Source organism: Eubalaena glacialis, chromosome 6 (assembly GCF_028564815.1).
Source record: "Eubalaena glacialis isolate mEubGla1 chromosome 6, mEubGla1.1.hap2.+ XY, whole genome shotgun sequence".
NCBI classification, from domain to species: Eukaryota; Metazoa; Chordata; class Mammalia; order Artiodactyla; family Balaenidae; genus Eubalaena; species Eubalaena glacialis.
This window is the reverse complement of record NC_083721.1, coordinates 106,291,863-106,311,549: the sequence shown is the minus strand read 5'-3', so window position 1 is coordinate 106,311,549 and position 19,687 is coordinate 106,291,863. Positions and strand designations below refer to the sequence as shown.

Below are 19,687 nucleotides of genomic sequence, written 5' to 3'. Positions count from 1 at the left end.
TACAAAGGAGCCCTCTGACTGCCTTGCTATAGTATTTGTGTTCATAAGCAGATTATATTCGAAGAACTGGGGGAAAAAAATCCTGCAGTAAAATAAAATCAGTTAGAATATAAGCTTAGTCATGCAACATTTTTTTCCTAAGTCTTTCACAAAACTTTAGATCAAAACCAAATTTTATATTTAGAATCTACGTCTTTACAGTGGTTTCATATTCAAGTTGTTCACAAACAGCCAGAAGAGCAAGCCAGAAACTTTAAACCACAAATGTACAACATTTTCAGCAGCAAACAGTTTACTCTGCGATAAACTGTGAGCGGTGACCACCTCGGAAGGAAGCCAAGGCCGCTGCGGTGACGCTGCAGATTTCAGTCAGTCCCTCAATCTCTTCTCCTTTGGGAACCGTGAGGGCAGAACCACACATGGAGAGTCTTGGCATCAATGCAGACCAGGAACACATCCCTTGTATTCCAAGTCTACTGAGCTCAAATTTTCAAAATGCTTATTCGTTTCCCAATGTTGAACCCGATTTTACACAGGAAAAGATCATGAACAAGCAACTTGCAACTTAAAAATCTCAAAGCCTATCCGTCTTTTTTCCTTTCAACAACAAAAAAGAAAGTCAGAGGAAGGAAGGATATACTCACTTGTTTTTTCTGGTTTTGGCTCCTCGTTATCTACAAAAAAAAAAAAAAGGTCTAAATCAGATTCATACGACAACTAAGAAAAAACACAGGCTAATGGGAGAATAGGTAAAATGTTTGCCTCTCACCAATAGCAACCATTTCCTGTCTTTCTTCTTCAGCTCATCCTGTTTTGCCACTTTGCTTGCCAACTAGAAATTATTTACCATGTAAGTACTTTTTCAGTACTCCACAAAAAAGACACTAGTAATTATTATGTCCTCAAGCAATGTAAGTGATCTGGGCATTACTTTAAAATAAAAATAAAGGTGTCTATGTTTAACTAGAATTCTGTAATTAAAGAAACACATACACAGATAACTCACCAGATTCACTTTCCAAACTGCTCTCAGAACTGCTGTCGTCACCTAAAAAAAAGCATATGCCAGGAGAAGCACACAATGAATAAAAGTAGGAACTATTTTTTTTAATTATACATATAATAAAACAGATCTGAACTCAACGAATTTCTTCTTTTAATCCATTCTCACTAAGTCCAAAACTAGCCTGGTTTACATAAAAGAAGGCTTATCTTTCTTTGGAGCTGGATAAAACATACTTTAATTGCTTAAGTATGAGCTCAAATCACACTTTGGCTGCAATAATCACTTTATTTGGGTGTCACCCAAGTCCCACCCAGCCTGACCTGCCCTTGCTGCTCCCGTCTTGGACCCACACTTGTACATCTAGAAGGCTCCATGCAAAAGTTCAATGATACAACAGGGCAGAATACTGTAGTGTAAATGCCATTTCCCTGAAGCATAGGACAAACAGTCTATATTGTTCAACTATTTCTGGAAAGAGCGGTCCCCAAGAATGCTCCCTCCCCTTTCTCACGCCCAACTCAGCGCCTCCATCCACGGCAATCAGGCTTCTGTTCCCACAACTAGTTTGGAATCCTTTCCCTGATGTCCCCAAAGGCCCACTAACCCCCAGACCCATGACTCCCATGGGTAGACCCACGGTTCCCACAGGCAGAAACCCCTACCACCCCATCCTGCCCGCACAGCTCTCCCGTCTGTCCTGGTTCTCCGCCTACCTCTCCGCGTGTCCTCCATTTGCCTTCTGATCCTCTCCACACTCCACCCCCACTCCCCAATTCCAGCCTTCTTTCCACCTCAAGAGCCCTGAGAGGGCTTGCCATCTACTCCCAAATCCGGATCTGACCTCCACCTCCAGGTGCACCCTGGACCTCCCCTGGCTGGCCAGATGAGCGCCAGGCAGAATCTGCTCAGCCAAGTTCACCCCCTCCACTCCCTCCCCTCAACTGCGCGTCCTGCTTCACCCTCCACGCAGGCTCAGGATCCCCTGAGTAAATACACGGAAAGCTATTAATATTATTCTCAGATCTTCCCTCCCTACACACAACTACTGACAACCAAAACCAAGGACGGACAATAGTTACATGGAGAAATGGAAAGATTTGAGAATAAAGATGAGAACGATAATACAGCAGCTAAGAGCAGCTTTTTAGAGTGTTCACTGTGTGCCAGGCACTGTGCATATACTGACTCATTTACATGTATTCACTCATTTACATTTATTTATTCACTTTGCATATATATATATACATTTACATATATTTACGTAAGGGCTTTACATATACTTACACATTAACTCTCACTTCCAAATGAGGTAAGCTGAGGTCAGTTAACTGACTTATGCAACACCACGAGCACCAGGGCACTACCCCTCATCCCCCGCCTAGGAAGTCTGGAGCTAAGATTTCAGCTTGGGCAGTCTGGCCTGAACTTGCCCTCTTAACCATGTTGTTACACTTGCAAACATGCTTCTTGTTACTTCAGCAGTTCAACACCCAGGAGCTGGTGACTGATTGGATGGGGGGGGCGGGCGGGGGGGAGAGGGGGAGTAGGAGGCAGACTCCTGCATGGGAGGATGCCTGAGGGGAGGGTGAGGCGTTGAAACAGGTGCTGGGAAATCAAAGTGATACGACATGGCCTTGGTCTTCCAGGGCTGGAAGAACAGAGCAGTGGTTCTCAACCTTGGCTGCACGCTGATATCACCTAGGGAGCTTTCTAAACACACCCATGCCTGGGACTCTGGGCTGGGGCCTGAACAGCAGTATTTTTTTAAAGGTCCCCAGATAACTGCAGTGTGAGAACCACTGGCCTAGAATCAACCCATTTTAATCACTTCCTCGTTCCCTAAGCTGTACCCCAGGATGATTACCACTCCTTCCTCCAAGCCCTTACAGATGCCATCCCATTGCCTGGAAATCCCTTCCCCAGACCCCACTTCCAGAGCTCCTAGGTATCCATTAAGAGCCAGCCCAATGTCACTTCTGCTGACAGTCTCCCTCTGCCCCACCAAGTTAGGTGAGCCGTGCCTCTTTCCTGATCCATCCTGCCACATTTACCCCGTTGCCAAGCAGTGCCTGCTTGCTTAGCTGTTGGTCTGTGAGCCCCAGAGGACTGAGGCTGTGTCTGACCACCTTGATTCCCCAGCACCCATCCCTATACAGATGCTCAATGAATGAATGAATGTGTGAACGAACAAATGCTTTGCCCAGCTTTAAAGAACCAAGCAGCCCCTACCATGGCCCCTCTTTATTCTGTTGGTTCCCTCTGGCAGTCTGGGACCTCTGCAGGGCTGTAATTCTGCCTGGACCAGTCCCAGGTGAGGCCCACCTTCTGCCCCAGGTCCCTGGGAGAGGGAGTCTGGGGCCACCCCTTCAGTTCACCTTCCCTCTGGTTCTGGACCTAGGACTCCTGATTCTATTTCTGCCTCCCTGCCCTGTGAGCCTGCTCAAGCCCCCAGGACCATTTTTCTGCCTCACGGCACAAATCTGAGAACTAAATAAGATGTCTGTGAAGAGGAACCAGCCCAGGGCCTCGCACACAGTAGGCACTTAATAAGTGTTACTAACAGGTCACATTCACTCCTAAACTCCAGTGACAGGCCAGTCCAAGCCTGCTACTACAAGCACTAAACCCTTCCCATATTTGTGCAGGTGAAAGCTCTGGCAGCAGGCTCCCTGTTCGGGGAAGCTGGTGCGCAAACAACCCCCAACTCTGAGCTTCTCTTCTCCCAGTTTCTCATTCTGACGGGTGCCACCTTCACCACACCCAGCTGTCCTTCAGAACGCCAGCCTAGATGCGGACAAAATCCATACTCCTTCCTTTGATCCACTGCATTCAACTAAAAAAAGCTAAGCTTTTAAAAATAAACTTTACTTTAAAAAAAAAATAAAAGGAGAGAAAGGTGAGAAAGGGAATAGAGGGAATGTGAAAGCAGGCAAACTGAAAGAGCAGGTCCCATGCCTTATCTGGTCCAGAGGCCGGTGCATTTTCTCCCCTCTGAGGGTTGGACACTTTGGGGCAGACAGCAGGGGAATGCAGGCCACAGCCCCTTCCACATACTCTCAGCCTAGATAGAAACAGCGGCTGCACAGCCCGCTCCCTCTCCACCCCCCGAGGCCAAGTCAGGGGTCACTCCCGTCTCCCCTCTGGGGCTCGTTGCCCTGCCCTGTACCCCGTATCAGCTCTGCTCTCAGTTTACAAAAATCACCCTCTGCTTCTTGACAAGGCCAGCCTCCCTTCATCCAGCTGAGAAGGCTCCACCCCACTCTGGCCTGAGGTGTCTGTCGCTTCACTCACCTGACAACCTGTGCTACCCACTGGCTGACTATACTCTGCGTGTACACACTTTTAACTCTCATCTTTTCATTCGGACACTATCACCAGCAGCGGACTTTCTCCTCCTTTCTCAGACAGCTGGGGGAGAGGTGTCCTTGCACAATCCCATTTTAATCTCCATTTTGGTTATATCTTACAAATCCATAGTTCTCCTTTTTTATTTAACGTTAAAACCAAAGGGTACTTCGCATAACTTTAGGTACTGTTCCCCTTTCGTCACTAGGAACATGGAAACCTCATAAAAATAGCCGATGTAATCATCAAACCCACACAATATTACCTTGAGGAAAAAGAGAAAAATATACTTAATTTTCCAGATATAACAATAAAAACTCTACCATCTGGCAACAAGATTGCCAGCTGGCTCTGTTCTCGGAAATGACAAGGGTAAGGAAACAAATCAGAGGGACAACTTTTGCTACTTGTCTGTCCTGAAGTATATTCTATTCCACATAAACCTAATCACAGGAATAAATCAAGTGTGCAAAAACCACAGTCCCAGCAAACTGTTCAGGAAGCAGGGCCCTGGGCACAGACATGACTGAGCATAAGGTTTTCAAGAAAACACGTGGTTTTTTTCTGGACAACAAGCTTTGGATATTTTTCTTCTGATATAACCTTTTTTTTTTTCTATAACGACCTTATTGAGATCTAATTTGCATACTATACAATTCACTCAAAGTGTACAATTCAATGGCTTTTCGCATATTCACAGTTATACATCTATCATGACAATCAATTTTACATTTTCATAACCCAAAAAAAACCCTGTACCTTTTAACTATTTCCAACCTCCCCATTCCTCCCAGACCTAGACAACCAATACTCTATTTTCTGCCTGAATAGATCTGCCTATTCTAGACATTCATATAAATGGAATTACATAATACACAGGCTTTTGTACCTGGCTTTTCTCACTGAGCATGTTTCCAAGGTTCAACCATGTTGTAGTATGTATCAGCACTTTATTCTTTTTTATGGCTGAATAATATTCCATTATATGGTGCTGTGTATTGAATTGTGTTCCCCCCACCAAAAGAAAATTCATGTTTGAAGTCCTTAGAATATGACCTTATTTGGAGATAGAGTCTTTATAGAGGTATTTACCTCAGGTAAAATGAGGTCATTAGGGTAGGCCCTAATCCAGGATGACTGGTGTCCTTACAAAAAAGGGAAATTCAGACACAGAGACACATCATAGGAAGAACATCATATGACCATGATGATGGCTATCTACAAACCAACAAAAGAGATCTGGAACAGATCTTCCCTCCGAGTCCTCAGAAGGAACCAACCCTGCCAACACCTTGATCTCAAGACTTCTAGCCCCCAGAACTGTGAGACAATACATTTCTGCTGGTTAAGCCCCCCAGTCTGTGGCACTTCGTTACAGCAGTCCTAGCAAATTAATACAAACGGGTATACCACATTTTGTTTATGCATTTAAAACTTGATGGACTTTTGGGTTGTTTCCAACTTTTGACTATCATGAATAATGCCGCTGTGAACATTCATGCACAAGTTTCTCTTGGGTATACACAGAGGAGAGAAATTGCTGGATCAAATGGTAATTTGTTTAGCTATTTGAGAATGACCTGTTTTCCCAGATGGCTGTGACAATTTACATTCCATCAGCAGTATATGAGGGTTTTAATTTCTCTGCATCCTTGACAACACTTGCTATTATCTTTTTCATTATAGCCATCCTAGTGGGTGTGAAGTGGTATCTTGCTGTGGTTTTGATTTGTAACTTCCTGAAATGACATTGAGCATCTTTTATGTGCTTATTGGCCATTTGTACATCTTCTCTGGAGAACAGATTTTTTAATCCAAAGGGCCTATGTAATCTAGCCCCCGCCTGCCTCTGCAGACACACTATGGCCCTGCCACCTTTCCCCTCTCTCTCTGATTCCAGTCATCTGACCTTCTCCAGCCTCTGCAAACAAGCACTGTGCACTTTCCCACATCAGGGCCTTTACACCTGCAAGTCTTTTGAACTAAGACAACTCTTTTCCCCACCTTTGCCCTGTTACCTCAATTCATCCTTCAGAGTTCAAGTCGACCATCACCTTCTCAGGGAAGCCTCCCAGGACTATCCTAGCCAAGTATCCACCACCTGGCTGGGCTCACAGAGGACCCTCTATTAGGTTAGTGGAGCCAATCTAGAAAATGGCCTGACTGCCCCATCAGATAAATTCTCAGTTTCACTAAGTACATCTTTATCACCAAACCTTAAAGTCACTGATTTCACTAGGCTAGGTAATCATGAAAGTTTAAAATTCATTCAACTCTTTCAAGTAGAAAGATGAAAGTCCCTACCTTTCATTCAGATTGTTTGAAGTAAAACAGAAAAATAAATTGTAATTAATCTTGCTATGAATTGGTTATTTTGTAAAAATTTCATTTGGGCATTTACCAATATTAATCATATCCCTTACCTGATTTAGAGTCCTTTGAAGTATCTAGGTTGCAACTGGGGCAATCTAAATTTTGAGAAAGAAACAAAGTTTAATAGTATAAATACAAGGATAAAATAGAAGATTATGTCCATTTTTGTAAAAGCTGCTAAACCAAAAATAACAGAAGCACCCTATTCCATAAACTGAATCACCTCTTTAGACCCAAAGCAGCCTTGCATGTCAAATGAATGCCCAGTTACCAATGGTAAACAATGCCATGTTCTCAAAGGAAAAAAGATTTAGCCCAACAAACCATAAGCCTTTTCCAATAGAGGGCAAACAGAAAGCCAACAAACTTTATAATTACATTTGGTTGGATCCCTGTCAATCTCTCAATTTTGTGCCAAAGCGCATTGTTTCTTTGTTTGATTAACTCAGCAGCTCCCTAAAAACATCCCTGGCAATTAAGTAACTTGACACCAGAAAGGAAAAAAAAAGCACCTGGTTTTAGATTTTGTAACTGAAGGGCAGACAGTGGTGTTACTATACCAAAGAATCAGTGTCCTTCCCCAGTTAACAGTCAATTCAGGCAAACAACTGTCAACAATTTAGTGAAATGACACAAATAGGTTAGAGGTGAGGATGTAAAGTTGGCCAGATAAGTTGTGACCAGACTAGGGAGGACCTGGAATGCAGTTAGGAAGAACTGGCCTTGGGGGATGGTTCTCCTACAGGGAATGACATGGAGACGCGGAATAACATGGAGACGCAGAATTACATGACAGCTTCAAGCTGGAATGGGCCTTGGTGTTCCCCAAGATGTTGGTGGACACTGGGGGGTACTGACGTTCAGGATGCATTAGACTCCAGAGAGCCTGACACGGAGGCCACTGCAGAGATCCAGATATGAAGTGATGAGAGCCTAGGCCAGTGTGGGTGCACGGGAATGGAGATATTATAGTATAAGAGAAGAAGGGGTAACTGCTGCAGAAGTTACCAACAATGTTAAACAGAGCAAGAGCATTTCTGTGTAGGGAAGGATTGCCCCTTAGCTACCAGGTCCCTAGTCTGTATTTACGCCATGCTCAATTAGACTGCTCATGGAACACACAACTCTTCCATTTCGTTTGTCTGGAACATTCACCCACGCCAGGCTGGTGAACAACAGGGGCTTAATTACCAGTTGACTAATTCCCCTGGGTGTGGGCAGAGACTACTGTCCCTTCAATTTAATGAACATTGACTTAGTGTCCACCGTGTGATGGGCACTCTGCAGCATTAGGAGAAAATCCATGTCCCAGCAAACAGCCTGTGTGAGGACAAGCAGTGGCCGTGCATAGACAAATGAAGAAATCAGGACAATACAAAACGAAGGAAGGCCAGTATTCTGCTGGTCCAAGAGAGAAATTGAGACCACTCACTGCAGGTGAGGGATTCAGCACGAGTCCTTGAATTCGGTAGCGCTGAAACAAGCCTGGGAGGTTAAGTGTGCAGGAAGGGAGAGACATCTCAAGCAGACAGAAACAGGCAAAAGCCAAGAGAGGGACGGGTGAGGTTGAGGTCAGCACCAGGAAGCAGAAAAGCTTGCCAGATCCAACCCTACACTTGACAGATTCATGACAGCCCCATACACTACACATTCCAGCCAAATGTTACAGAAACTGTTTTTAGATTTTAATCAGGATACTTTTATTAGGCGGGTTATTATTCTGTGCTGGAAAAATGAAACACAGGAGGGATGTGGAACTTGCAAAAGTAAGACAGTGGCCCAGCAATGAGCTGAGGAGTTTCTAAGCCACTCTGCAGTCCAGTGACACAGGTCAACAACTAAAGTGGCCTCGGAACCACCCTCCAGAAGGACTCAGAGCCATGCAGCACACGATAAAGAGAAGGAGGCAAAGCAAGAAATACATCCCCACACACTGTTTACAGCCTTTAATAACAAGCAGCACAGGCCAAAAAGAGGACTCAACCCTCAGCAACCCCCAAATCTAGACCAAGACCTTCCTTTAATAAAGGAGTATTGGGCTTCCCTGGTGGCGCACTGGTTAAGAATCCGCCTGCCAATGCAGGGGACATGGGTTTGAGCCCTGGTCTGGGAAGATCCCACATGCCACGGAGCAACTAAGCCCATGCGCCACAGCTACTGAGCCTGCGCTCTAGAGCCTGCAAGCCACAACTACTGAGCCCGCATGCCACAACTACTGAAGCCCGCACGCCTACAGCCTGAGCTCCACAACAAGAGAAGCCACTGCAATGAGAAGCCCGCGCACCGCAATGAAGAGTAGCCCCCGCTCACTGCAACTAGAGAAAGCTGCACGCAGCAACAAAGACCCAATGCAGCCAAAAATAAATAATAAATAAATTTATTTTTTTAAAATAAATAAATAAAAGAGTGTTTATTTGACCCACTTTCAGGGATAGAATTGTGTGTTGTTATTTTCATTAAGTACCTAAAATTGATGACAACACTCAAGTATTAAAGAAAATATCTAGTCATTGTGTATGGAACATTTATAGAATTCAGTTGACAATACTTCTCTAATCTTACTTTATTGAATTTAAAATAAGGTTAAAAAGAACATTAGAGCCAGAGTTTAAAAGGAGAGAGATGTAAGAGCATTTATTTTCTATTCTTAAGTTATAAAAACTACAAAGGCCCAAATTCTCTACATTTCTTTTTTTTTTTGGAATATCTGTTGAAAAACAATCTTAAAGAAAATTCTGAAAAATTGTCATTATCGCATCATCCTAACCTATTGATTATTTTAACACATTTCTATAAGTTGGTGAATGCATGAATGTAAACTGCAGCCAATAAAGAAAATTAATAAAAAAATCATTTTCTAAAAATGCAAATTTCCACAGTATAGGTTAAGTTTTCGGTAACTCAGCATTGACATGAGTTCCATACCTTTTTCTTCTGAAGAGGCACTGCGATCATCACTAGAACAAGAAAAGAAAAACAGTTTTATAAATGGATACTAATTTTATACAAACTAATTATGGAAGTCTTCAAAATGATCATACTATGTTTCTCCAGAAACAGATGAAAGAACTCTCTCCCTCCTCAAGGCTCTTCCTGCCCCTCTCACTCCCCATCTACGACGGCCTGACTCCAAACCACAGGATAGATGGGGCTTATGGAGCGTGCGCTTGAAGCCCAGCGCTCCGCTCACACCCCGGCACCGCCGGCACCCCTGCACTGGGTCGCTGCACGGCATCCCCGTGCCCGCCACGCCCTTGCTCTGCCGCTTTTCCAGCGATCCATCCTCCTCGCCCAGCCCAGCCGCGCTGGCCCCCAGCCCCTCCTCCTGGTTCCCAGAGCTACTCCCTGAATCGCCCTCCCTCGCCCAGGTCTTCTCACCTGCTTCTCTGGCCTCCTCCCTCAGACACAGCACGCCTGAGAATGAAGGGCTGGGACAGCTCCCATTAAATTAACCGGTCCTTCCCCCGCCTGACCTGACGTCCCATCCTCACCACCGCCTGGACTCCCTCTGCCCGGCTAGTGCCGGTCTCACGGGAGAACTCACGGTCTCCGCTTCCCACTCCCCACCCTCTCCCAGAATCAAAGCCACCTGCCTTCCGCTCTCCCACGTTACCCAAACCACCCAAGCTAGAGCCACCGAGGACTCCTGTCCGACAGACCCAATGGGCACTCTCCGTCCTTAGTGCCCGCTCTCTCTTTAGATGAAGCACGTGACAGGCTCCCCCCCCCCAGCACCCCCCCCCCCGCGGCTTCCAGTCCCTCTCACCCGGTCTGCTCCCCCCTCCCCCCTCCCCTGCCTCAGTGGCCTCTCCCCTCTCCATGTGCCCCATCTCCTGGCTCCAGGCCCCAGCCTCCTGGGGATTAGATCGCTGTGTCCCAGGATCACATCAGTGCACCCTCCTCACACTGCCTCATGCTCGCCTTCACGCCAAGGTTTCAGATTCTAAATCTTTGCCCCCTTCCAGGCCGCTTCCCAGAGTTCCAAGTGCCCAGGGCCCAAGGGTCAATTCAGCGCTTTCCATTGACTTCGGTCAGCACTTAACTAATCACTGTCTTCCCCTCTCCAAGAAAACCTGCTCCTCCTGACCTCACCAGGTCACCTAACTGGGACCTCCAAGCCATCACTAGCTCCTGCTCCCTTTTTCTCAGCGAGCAGCACCATCCGTGTCCTCCTAACCTCCTCCGCCTCCTCCAGCGCATCTCTCAAATCTGTCCCCTCCTCAGTGCAAACTGTCTCTGCCTCCATTCAAGCGCTCTCCCCACCCAGCTGGTTGATTATATTCTCTCATAATTCCTGTCTCATTTCTTGGTTCGTCCCTCGTGTGACCGTCAGCATGACCTAATCATGTCTTTGCCTAGACTCTTCTGTGGCTTCTCACCACTTCCTGGCCAAAGCCTGAGTTCCCTGGCATGGCACACAAGGACCCCCACCCTGCTTCCTCGTCTCCCACCCTGCGTGCTCCCTCAGAGGGAAAGCTCTTCAGTGTCCCAAGCATACCCTGCATAACACACACACACACACACACACACACACACACACACACCCCACTCTCTGCACCCTCCCCCAAAAAGGGTCACTGCCTGTGGCCTTGCAGGTCAGGTACCCCAACTATGTGTGCTCCATGGACACGTACTACAATGTTGGGGTATCCCCTCGAGTTCTGTGTGCATGTACGTGACAGCCCTGCCCTCCCCCTTGATGCCCAAACTGCTCCTCATCCCTTAAGGACAGCATTTCTCAAGGTGTGGACTGAGGACATTAGAACTCTACAGGGTGCCTTCTAAAAACCATTTTTTCTGGGCCCACCGAATCAGAATCTTTGATGAATAAATGAAAAAGCAGGCAGAAAACAACAATGATGTTATCTGCACTTATGGGGGTGTAAAATCTTTCTGCATTTTCTCACTGAATCATCCCAATAAGCCTATGAAGGCCATTTTACAAATGCAGGGACTGAGGCTCAGAGAGGTTCATTAACTTCCTTGAGGTCACACAGCTAACAAACAGAAAAGAAGCACTTGACCCTAGGCCATTATGATTTCAAAGCCCCATAGTTGCCTGGTACCATGTCTCCCTTCACTCCCCACCACTTTACCCCAAACCCCAATCCTGGTAGTGAAAGTAAACTGAGGAAGAAAACAGCAAAAGCAGCAAACCAACTGCTTGCCCTTTCCTTTCTCTTCTTCAGTCAAGTTAGTCAGGAGCCTCCAGATTTTAAAAACCTCCTTGAATCAAGATTTTTTCTGGTAAACATTCCCAAGTATTTGGTATTTGGTATTTTCTAGGAAAAACATGTATTTTCATTTTCAGAGCTAAGTCCTCTTATTTTTTAATCCTAAACTCCAGCTCAAAAGGTCAGAGAGTGGTGGTAAACCTGAAATTAGGAAATGCTTCAAGACACTAAGAAAGGCTAAAATATGGTTCCCAATGAAATGCATAAAAGAAAAAGCCAACCACTGCATCTTTTTTCTCCAGACTCACACCTCTTATAATGCAGTCGTTGTGCCTTTTAATTTAAAAATAATTATGAGAACATGTATTGAGAGTTAGCCGTTCTTATTGTACAAAATATGTCTGCTTAAAACCCACTCTGTGTCCCCAATGACAAATCGCGTTTTTCTCTTAATTGTCCCTTTCATATTCCCCTTTCTACAGCTGTTTATCTTTATTTCCAGATGTGTGTACATGCGTCTAGATAACAGAACTTCTGCTAAAAACCAGAAAACCTTTATGGAAAACCTTTATTTTCTCCATGTAGTGAGGCTGCAGGGTAGAGGGCCAGCTCTCTGTACTAAAACACCCGACAGTTATAGGGGAGGAGACTTAGCCCCAAGGTGCAGGAGCCCGCCCGCAGGGCAGCTCCAGGAGTCACAGCCGGGTGGAGGGAGCAACCCCAGGGGACCCACAGGGGCCTAGCCACTTTACAGAGTAGCAGAATTTGCTACCCTAAAATACGTCTCTTTGGTATATTAATTATTTTAAGCTGGTTATTCTCTAAGAAACAACATTGTTTGGGAAAAAACATTGAAAACCAAGCAGGAGTTACCCTTTGTCAGAAACATTTACATTTGTAAGGGAAATCGCTGTCTGCAAGGGTGTCCAAGTCTGTATCTTATCAGTGGAGAAGGCAGTGAGTTAAATGTGCATCACAACCTTACCTGTGTTTACCGTGCTCTTCCTGGTGACCTCCCAGAACTCACTCTCCTCACCCTCAACATCCTCTTTCGTCTTTAGCTGAGGACGGTATTTACGGTGAGGGCTTTGGCCTTTTTCAAGTTTTCCTCGGTATCTCCCACGTGTCCCTGTTATTACATTTTTGTGTGACTTTCTCCTGTTAATCTGTGTCATGTCAATTTAATCCTTACACCAGAAGAACCCAGAAGGGTCGAGGAAGATTTTCTTCCTCCCTAACACACTACATGGATGCTAGTTCCCCACATCCTCTTCCTTTCTGCTTTTTCCATGTGGTTTGTTAAAAGGAAAACCACGGCAACCACGGAGAGAGAGTACCCATTCCAAATGTTCCCAGTATAATTTAGGGGCTGAAGATCAGCAGGGAAGGGACTTGGACATTTACTTAATATCACTTAAAATTCCTTACATTTTGATCGGGACTCAACCATGATGACTAGGTATAATTTCAATGCCGTCCCATGCCTATCAGCTCCCAGGCCCCGTCTAATACAGGCCCCTTTCCCTCAGCGGGAGGAGAAAAACCCTGCATCTCAGCATAGTAAAATCCAACCTGAGGGAGCCTTTCTCCCACCTCCACTCCCAGCCTGACAGGTGGATAGTAGATGCCAGAAGGATTTCACTCAAATCTGGCTCAATAATAATTCTCCAGTTAAAGATCTTTAGCAATTCTTAGAGTGAAAATAAAAATGTAATATAATACCTAATCTTTTCTTTAACTAATATTTTAAAAATATTTACTGTGTGCCTGAACCCAAGCCAAGGACCCCAAGCCCATCAATGGGCTCATTGCAACAACCTTTTTAGTGCTTGATACTGAACTAGTGTCATCTCCGTTTCACAGATGAGGAAATAAGGCTCAGAGACCTTAGTTATTAGCTATAATTAAACCCATAATGAGCCCCAAATCCTCCTTTAACTTTTCACCAGAATTAAACCAACTAGTGTTTTACTTCTTTTAGCCCCTATCAACCTTCTGGGAAATAGGCCAGAAGAAGTTAAATGGGTTAAAGAAAGTGGAAAAGAGTTTATGTTAGTCACAAACTTGAGTTAATCTGCATAATCATGAAATAGCTATACTTTCCAGAGAATAATCTCAATGAAAGTAATATTCTCTATAATACAGATCTCTTTTCATCAACTGAAATTAACTCACAGGTGCTATGCTAAGCGAAGGGGATATAAAAGTAACACGTGACACATGAACCTTGTCCCCAAGGGGCACACTAATGGAAGAGAAGACAGATCAGGAAATAAATAAATGTATATGACGTTGGAAGAGCAAAATAAAAGCAAATATAAGCTATAGTTTTAGCCCAGAGCAGGCTATGATGAACTGGAAAGAACAGAGCTCTTATGCTAAGAACACGGGCGTGTAACTAAGGCCACTTAAACCATGATGCTAAGGCCAGCCTGCATTTTCAAAGAATGCTACCCCTCAAGTAGGATCTTCTCACTGTTAGACTCAGAAAAAACTGAAGCGGAAGGGTACCTACAAGATCTTCCAGCCTGATGCATTATTTTACAGAGAGGGAGATAGACTCTAGGAGAGGTGAAGTTAATGAACACCCAAGATCACACAGCAAATTATAAGCAGAGACAGTCTCACAACTTGTCTCAGGCCCCTTGGTTTACCCATCAATTCATCCATTTAACAAACATGGATGGATATGTGCCAGGCATAAGTGAACAAAGCAACTAGGTCTGTGCCTTCAAGAACACATCAGCCTGATGGGGAAGACTGTCTTCTTGTATCTGAGACAGGAAGTGCATCAAGAGCACTTGTCTAAGACTGAAAAATTGGAGAGGGCTTCCTGGGGAAGTGACATTTAAACTGAGCCACAAAGGACAAGCAAGAATGGACAAGAGAATGTTGCACAGCTTCTGTCTGAGGCAGGAAGGAATTAATCAAGGTCCAGGAACAGGAGGAAAGCAAGTGTGTTCAGGGGGAGAGAGGTAGGAGATGAGGAAAGACAGGGAGGTGGAGAAACTCTAACGGTAACCAAACGGATGGCAACCCCAGGATGCTGAGTGGCGATCATTCAGTCCACTGAGTAGTCTTTGTATTTCCCCCTTGGGAAGATTTGAAGCTTGAGAGCAAAGGAGGAAGTCAACAACGCAGGGTCCCAATGCAGGGTCTGCTGTCATCAGCATCTTTCATGGAGGATGTCTGATCCTGTGAGACCCCCTGACATTCTACAGGCTCAGACACTGCCTGTGTTGAGTCCAAAAGGCCCAAGCATTTCCCCAAAGAAAATCTCAGTCCCCCAGACCACAAAAGCCAGACCACCCTGAAAAGAAGTTGTAGTACCAGATGACAAAAACCCCTCAAGAGGCTAGGTAACTTTAAAACATACTCCAAGGAAACTGCTTTCACTCAGAATCAAGCTCTGGAAGCCAACTACACAGCCTCTTCCACACTGGCCAGGACAGAGGGACTTCCTGAGTACCAAGCCCTCTGGGACCAGGCCCTGGGGGAGGGTCAGGGTCGAGCCGCCAGCTGTCAGTGCCCCCCGGGGACACTTCCCAAGCCAGGCTGGTTTCCCATTATCACCCAATTTCTTTTATTCTAAGCATCCCAAAGATCACCAACTGCAATCAGCTCGCCCGCCCATGATGGAAGCCATCCCATAGCTTTTTTCTTCTGTGTTCAGGTTTCTGAATGAGAGCACAGGCTTCAGTGCTTCAGAAAACACTTAGTACCAGCAAAGATAAAAAATCCACAGGCCTGACTCTCCAGGCTGGCTCCTTCATCTACCCTCTCCCTTCCTTTTTTTCAGTTACACCAGTAGGCAAAAATAATAGTGAAATGGGTAGGCCTTTGGGCATCAAAGGGCTAAAGGACAAAACCTGGAAACTACCGTGTTCATCAAGAGGAGAATGGATGAATAAAATGTGATATCATCATATAATGGAATCCTGTAAGCCATGAGAATGAAAAACTGCTTACACACAACCGAGAGAATTAATCTCACAAACATAATGTCACAAAAGAAGCCAGACACAAAAGCGTATATACTATATGATTCTATTTTTATAAAGTTTACGAACTAGCAAAACTAATCTCTGGTCCCTCTGGGGAGGAGGGATAGGAAAGTAAGAGGAAAACAAGGGGGGCTTTTAGGGTGTTATATTCTATTTCTTGACCTGGGTGGTGGTTACACAGATGTGTTCACTTTGTGGTAATTCATCAAGCTGTGCACTTAAGATGCTGTGTTTTCTGTATGACTGTATATACATACACACACAGGAAGGGTTTTCAGTGTCTTGGGAAAGGAAAAGTATTATATAGGACTTTAGCTTTACTGGCCACGTTTGTGAATGGAGAATGACCCCAGGTGGAAAGAAGAGGTGACTGCATTGGGGAAATAGCCCAAACGGCTGCTGTGGGGTGGCAGGAATTAGGAGGAACAGTTTCGGGGTTTACTCCCTTCTTTCTCCTTGTAACTAACTGCCAATGAAATCTCTGCATAATGTATTCCAAAGGGAAGAGGAGCCAAGAGGGAAAAGGGCTGGAACTAAGCTGGCTTAAGGGAGACAGGAGGCAGCTGGAACACTTCTAGCAGTGAGGGGACAAGGAGGGAAGGAGGAAGAGGAAGAAGAAGGAAGAGAAAGAAATCATAAGTGCCCAGGGTGGGCAAGAAGGAGAGCTCACCTGACTGGGGATGGATGGGGTGGGGTGATTCCCATGACTCAGCCCAGTAGAAGGGATCCCTTCTCTACTCCCCTCTCTGAGCCCAGGTCTGATGTACACCTAGATTAATGGTTTTATTGCACTGCTTTGCTGTGCTTTGTTTATAAGCCGTTTATAACCCCTGGGAACTAAAGGAACAAGGAGTGTGTATGAGTGTCTGTTTGTGTGTGCGTGTGTGCAGCCAAGGATTCCACATCCCCAGCATCTAACACATTGTTTGGCATATAGTTCGCACTATTAAAAAAAAAAAAAGTTCATTGGACAAATAAATGACAGAAAGAATGTGGTAATTAGATATAAAACAGAGACTTCCTTAATATTGAAAAATCAGTAATAACAGCTCAAATGGCCAAAAATGTGGGAATGGCTAAGTATCAGAGGGGCATACTGTGCAGCTACTAAAAATTACAACTAACTGTAGCAAACATCTGTAGGGTGCTTTACAGTTTACTGAGAATTGCACCTCCCCCTTGTTTGACACACAATTATATGGACTTTGTTACCACACTGAAGTGTTTAAATGACACATTAGCAACGATCTCCCTGAAGAGGCCAGAAAGATCAGAGGTGGTGGACTAACAAGTTTTCATGGAAAGTGGTGGGGAGGGCCCACATTTCAGAGTAATATTAGGAAGGCTGGTAGAGGTTTCCTTAGCTCTGTGTAAGTAACTGTGCTAATTTCACACACTGTATTTCAATTCACTTCCTCTTTTGTTTTGAGGAACAAAATTTTACTTTTAGCCATAATTTGATTCAAAGTTCTCTTTAACAATCATTTACAAGTCTTGCTGTTAACTGACCACCTCTAAAGAAGTGTTTTTGATATTCCAAGCGGACACAGTTTATGTCCTAGTGTAGTTTTATTCATGCTAACTTCAAGAAATTCAACAGCAAAACCCATCCACAACAGACTTTTCTAAGACTGTCTTCCTGATTGCAACAGTGTTTTAAAGAATAGACGAGGAAAACACACACACCCACACACACACACAAAACAAAACCAAAAAATCCCTCCCTCCTTCCTGAGAGAAGCTGGGCCTAATGTTCCGTGAATGATCCACGAAAAACTGAAGTGAACTCTTGAAACCTCCGCATTCTCTTCTTCCTCTAGCTGATCCTGCAGAAACTCTTTTTGTGTCAGGGACTGTCCCATAAGTAAATTCTCTGCAGAGTCTCAATCTTTGCCGAGCGTTTCTGCACTGTTTTGGGTTGGACTTCCTGCAAGTATTTACTGCAATGAGAGGATTACCTAAAGGATATATTTCACAAACAAGCCATCATGTGTCTTCTGCTGAAACACTACATCCAAACACTACATCTAAAAGCCTGCTTTTGCAGATGACAGTGTGTCCTGGAGAACTCGACCACAACATCTCAAACCAGCTCTTAATAGACAATCCCACGTAAAAAGCGGCTGCTTTTAAAGGGCTGTGGGACGCTAATAACACACAGAAGCATTGGCTGCCGTTACAGTAATAGCAGAAATCTTTCAAGCAATGTTGATCTCGCGCCTACTGTGCTCAAGCAAGACATTGTTAGGGCCCCACGGGGGCGTTGAGGGGATGATGGGCGCGCGGGTGTCCCACGCATGGGCAAAAAGGGATTAAGGAAATAATCCTGCTCTCAACTCAACTTGACAGCCGGGTGGCCAAAGCGCCGATGGTGTTCAGTAAAACCTCCCCAGTCCTCCTCCAGGTGCAGAGGGCGCAGGAGCTCCAGAGAGCTGAAGCTCGAGAGCTGGGGGCACACGAGGACAGCAGAACCGGGCCTCGGGGGCGGGGAGTCGCCACGGAGGCGGGAAGGGCGCCGGTCCACACACGCTGAGAGCAAAGGGGATGCCGCAGGGAGACCTGCCCTCCTCCTCACCCGCCCGCCGCCAGGTGTATGTGAACAAATCGGGCCCACCTGCCGCCGCCGCCGCCGCCGCCGCCCTGGGGACGGGTAGCAGGCGTGGGGAAGCCGCGGCGACAGGGGGCAGCAGCGCTGCCCGTAGCCCCGCCTCCGGGCAGGGTGCCCTGGGCCTCCGAGCTGCGCGCCACCGCCTTCCGCGCGAGCACCTGCGCGCGACCCCGGCGCCGCCCGCCCGACCCAGGTGCGACCGCCCGGGCCCCCCGCCGGGGGTAGGGGGTCGGAGTCCGGGAAGCACGGCGCGTCGCCTCCCCCATGCTCCGTGCCCACGCGGGGCAGGCGCCGCCGCCGAAGGGCGCTTTGTTTATGCGGCCCGAGCGGGGATGCCGGGGCGGGAGTGGAGCCCTCGCCCCGCCCGGGAAAGGGCAAAAGCAGAGCCTGCGGTGGAGGGTGCTAAAGACCGCAAAGCCCCTTCTCCACGCGGCGATGTTGGGTCCAGCCGCACCCCACCCCCGCTCTCCCTTTCTCCTTCCGAAACCCTCACCCCCCAGCCCCGCGGCTGCGCTCACCTGCTCTCCGCGACCCCCGCGCCTCGGCTCATCGTCGCTCGGCGGCTGCGGGGCGGGGGGGGACGACACGCGCGCCCGGGGCTCGACGCTCGAGTGGCGCCGGGGCGCCTGCAGGAGGGGTTCGCGTGCCGAGCGCTGCCCTGCGCACCCGGAGGCGGCCGACGCTGCCGGGGGAGGGAAGAGGGCGAGCGAGAGCCACAGGGGGAGGGGACTGGGCGGGAGGGGGCGCAGGGCGCGCTGCTGCCGCCGCAGCCGGAGGCCGCCCGGGCTCCCTAACGGAAACGCACGTTCGCCGGCGGCCCTGCGCGTGCACGCCGGCGTGCACACTCTCACACGTGTGCACACTCTCACACGTGCGCACACCGGCCGCTCGGTAGCTGCTTACCGCCATGCCCGAACTAGGTTTGGTGACACTAACGCCGAGGCTTCTGTGAAAGAGAAAGGGCCAGCGCCATTCTGGAGGGGACGGAGAGCTCATGTCACTCTGATTGGGATTGGATACTCCTGTGTCTGGGGGGTTTTCACGAGGCAGCCCGCCCCCTACAAGGAATTCCCAGATTCTCTTCTTAGGATCTGTAAGCCCCCTGAAATTCTCTTTCAGATTTTGTACCTAAATACAAGTGTCTGGGATGAGGGACCACAGCTTCCTAAGATAAAAC

The 19,687-nt window shown here is 46.8% G+C and overlaps 1 protein-coding gene across 2 annotated transcripts in view; it reads right to left on the bottom strand.

The window, feature by feature from the left end:
* The window catches only part of LOC133093574 (NACHT, LRR and PYD domains-containing protein 1b allele 3-like), a 37,666-nt gene extending 18,356 nt beyond the window's left edge, over positions 1-19,310 (bottom strand). For both annotated transcript variants that reach the window (XM_061193492.1, XM_061193493.1), the window contains exons 1-5: positions 19,029-19,310; positions 9,650-9,681; positions 6,775-6,819; positions 1,007-1,048; positions 645-674 (exon numbers count right to left, since the gene is read on the bottom strand). In XM_061193492.1, coding sequence (XP_061049475.1) covers positions 645-674; positions 1,007-1,048; positions 6,775-6,819; positions 9,650-9,681; positions 19,029-19,060 — 181 coding nt within the window. In that variant the 5' untranslated portion in view covers positions 19,061-19,310. The remainder of the gene's footprint in view (positions 1-644; positions 675-1,006; positions 1,049-6,774; positions 6,820-9,649; positions 9,682-19,028) is intronic.
* Between the last annotated feature and the right edge of the window lie 377 nt (positions 19,311-19,687).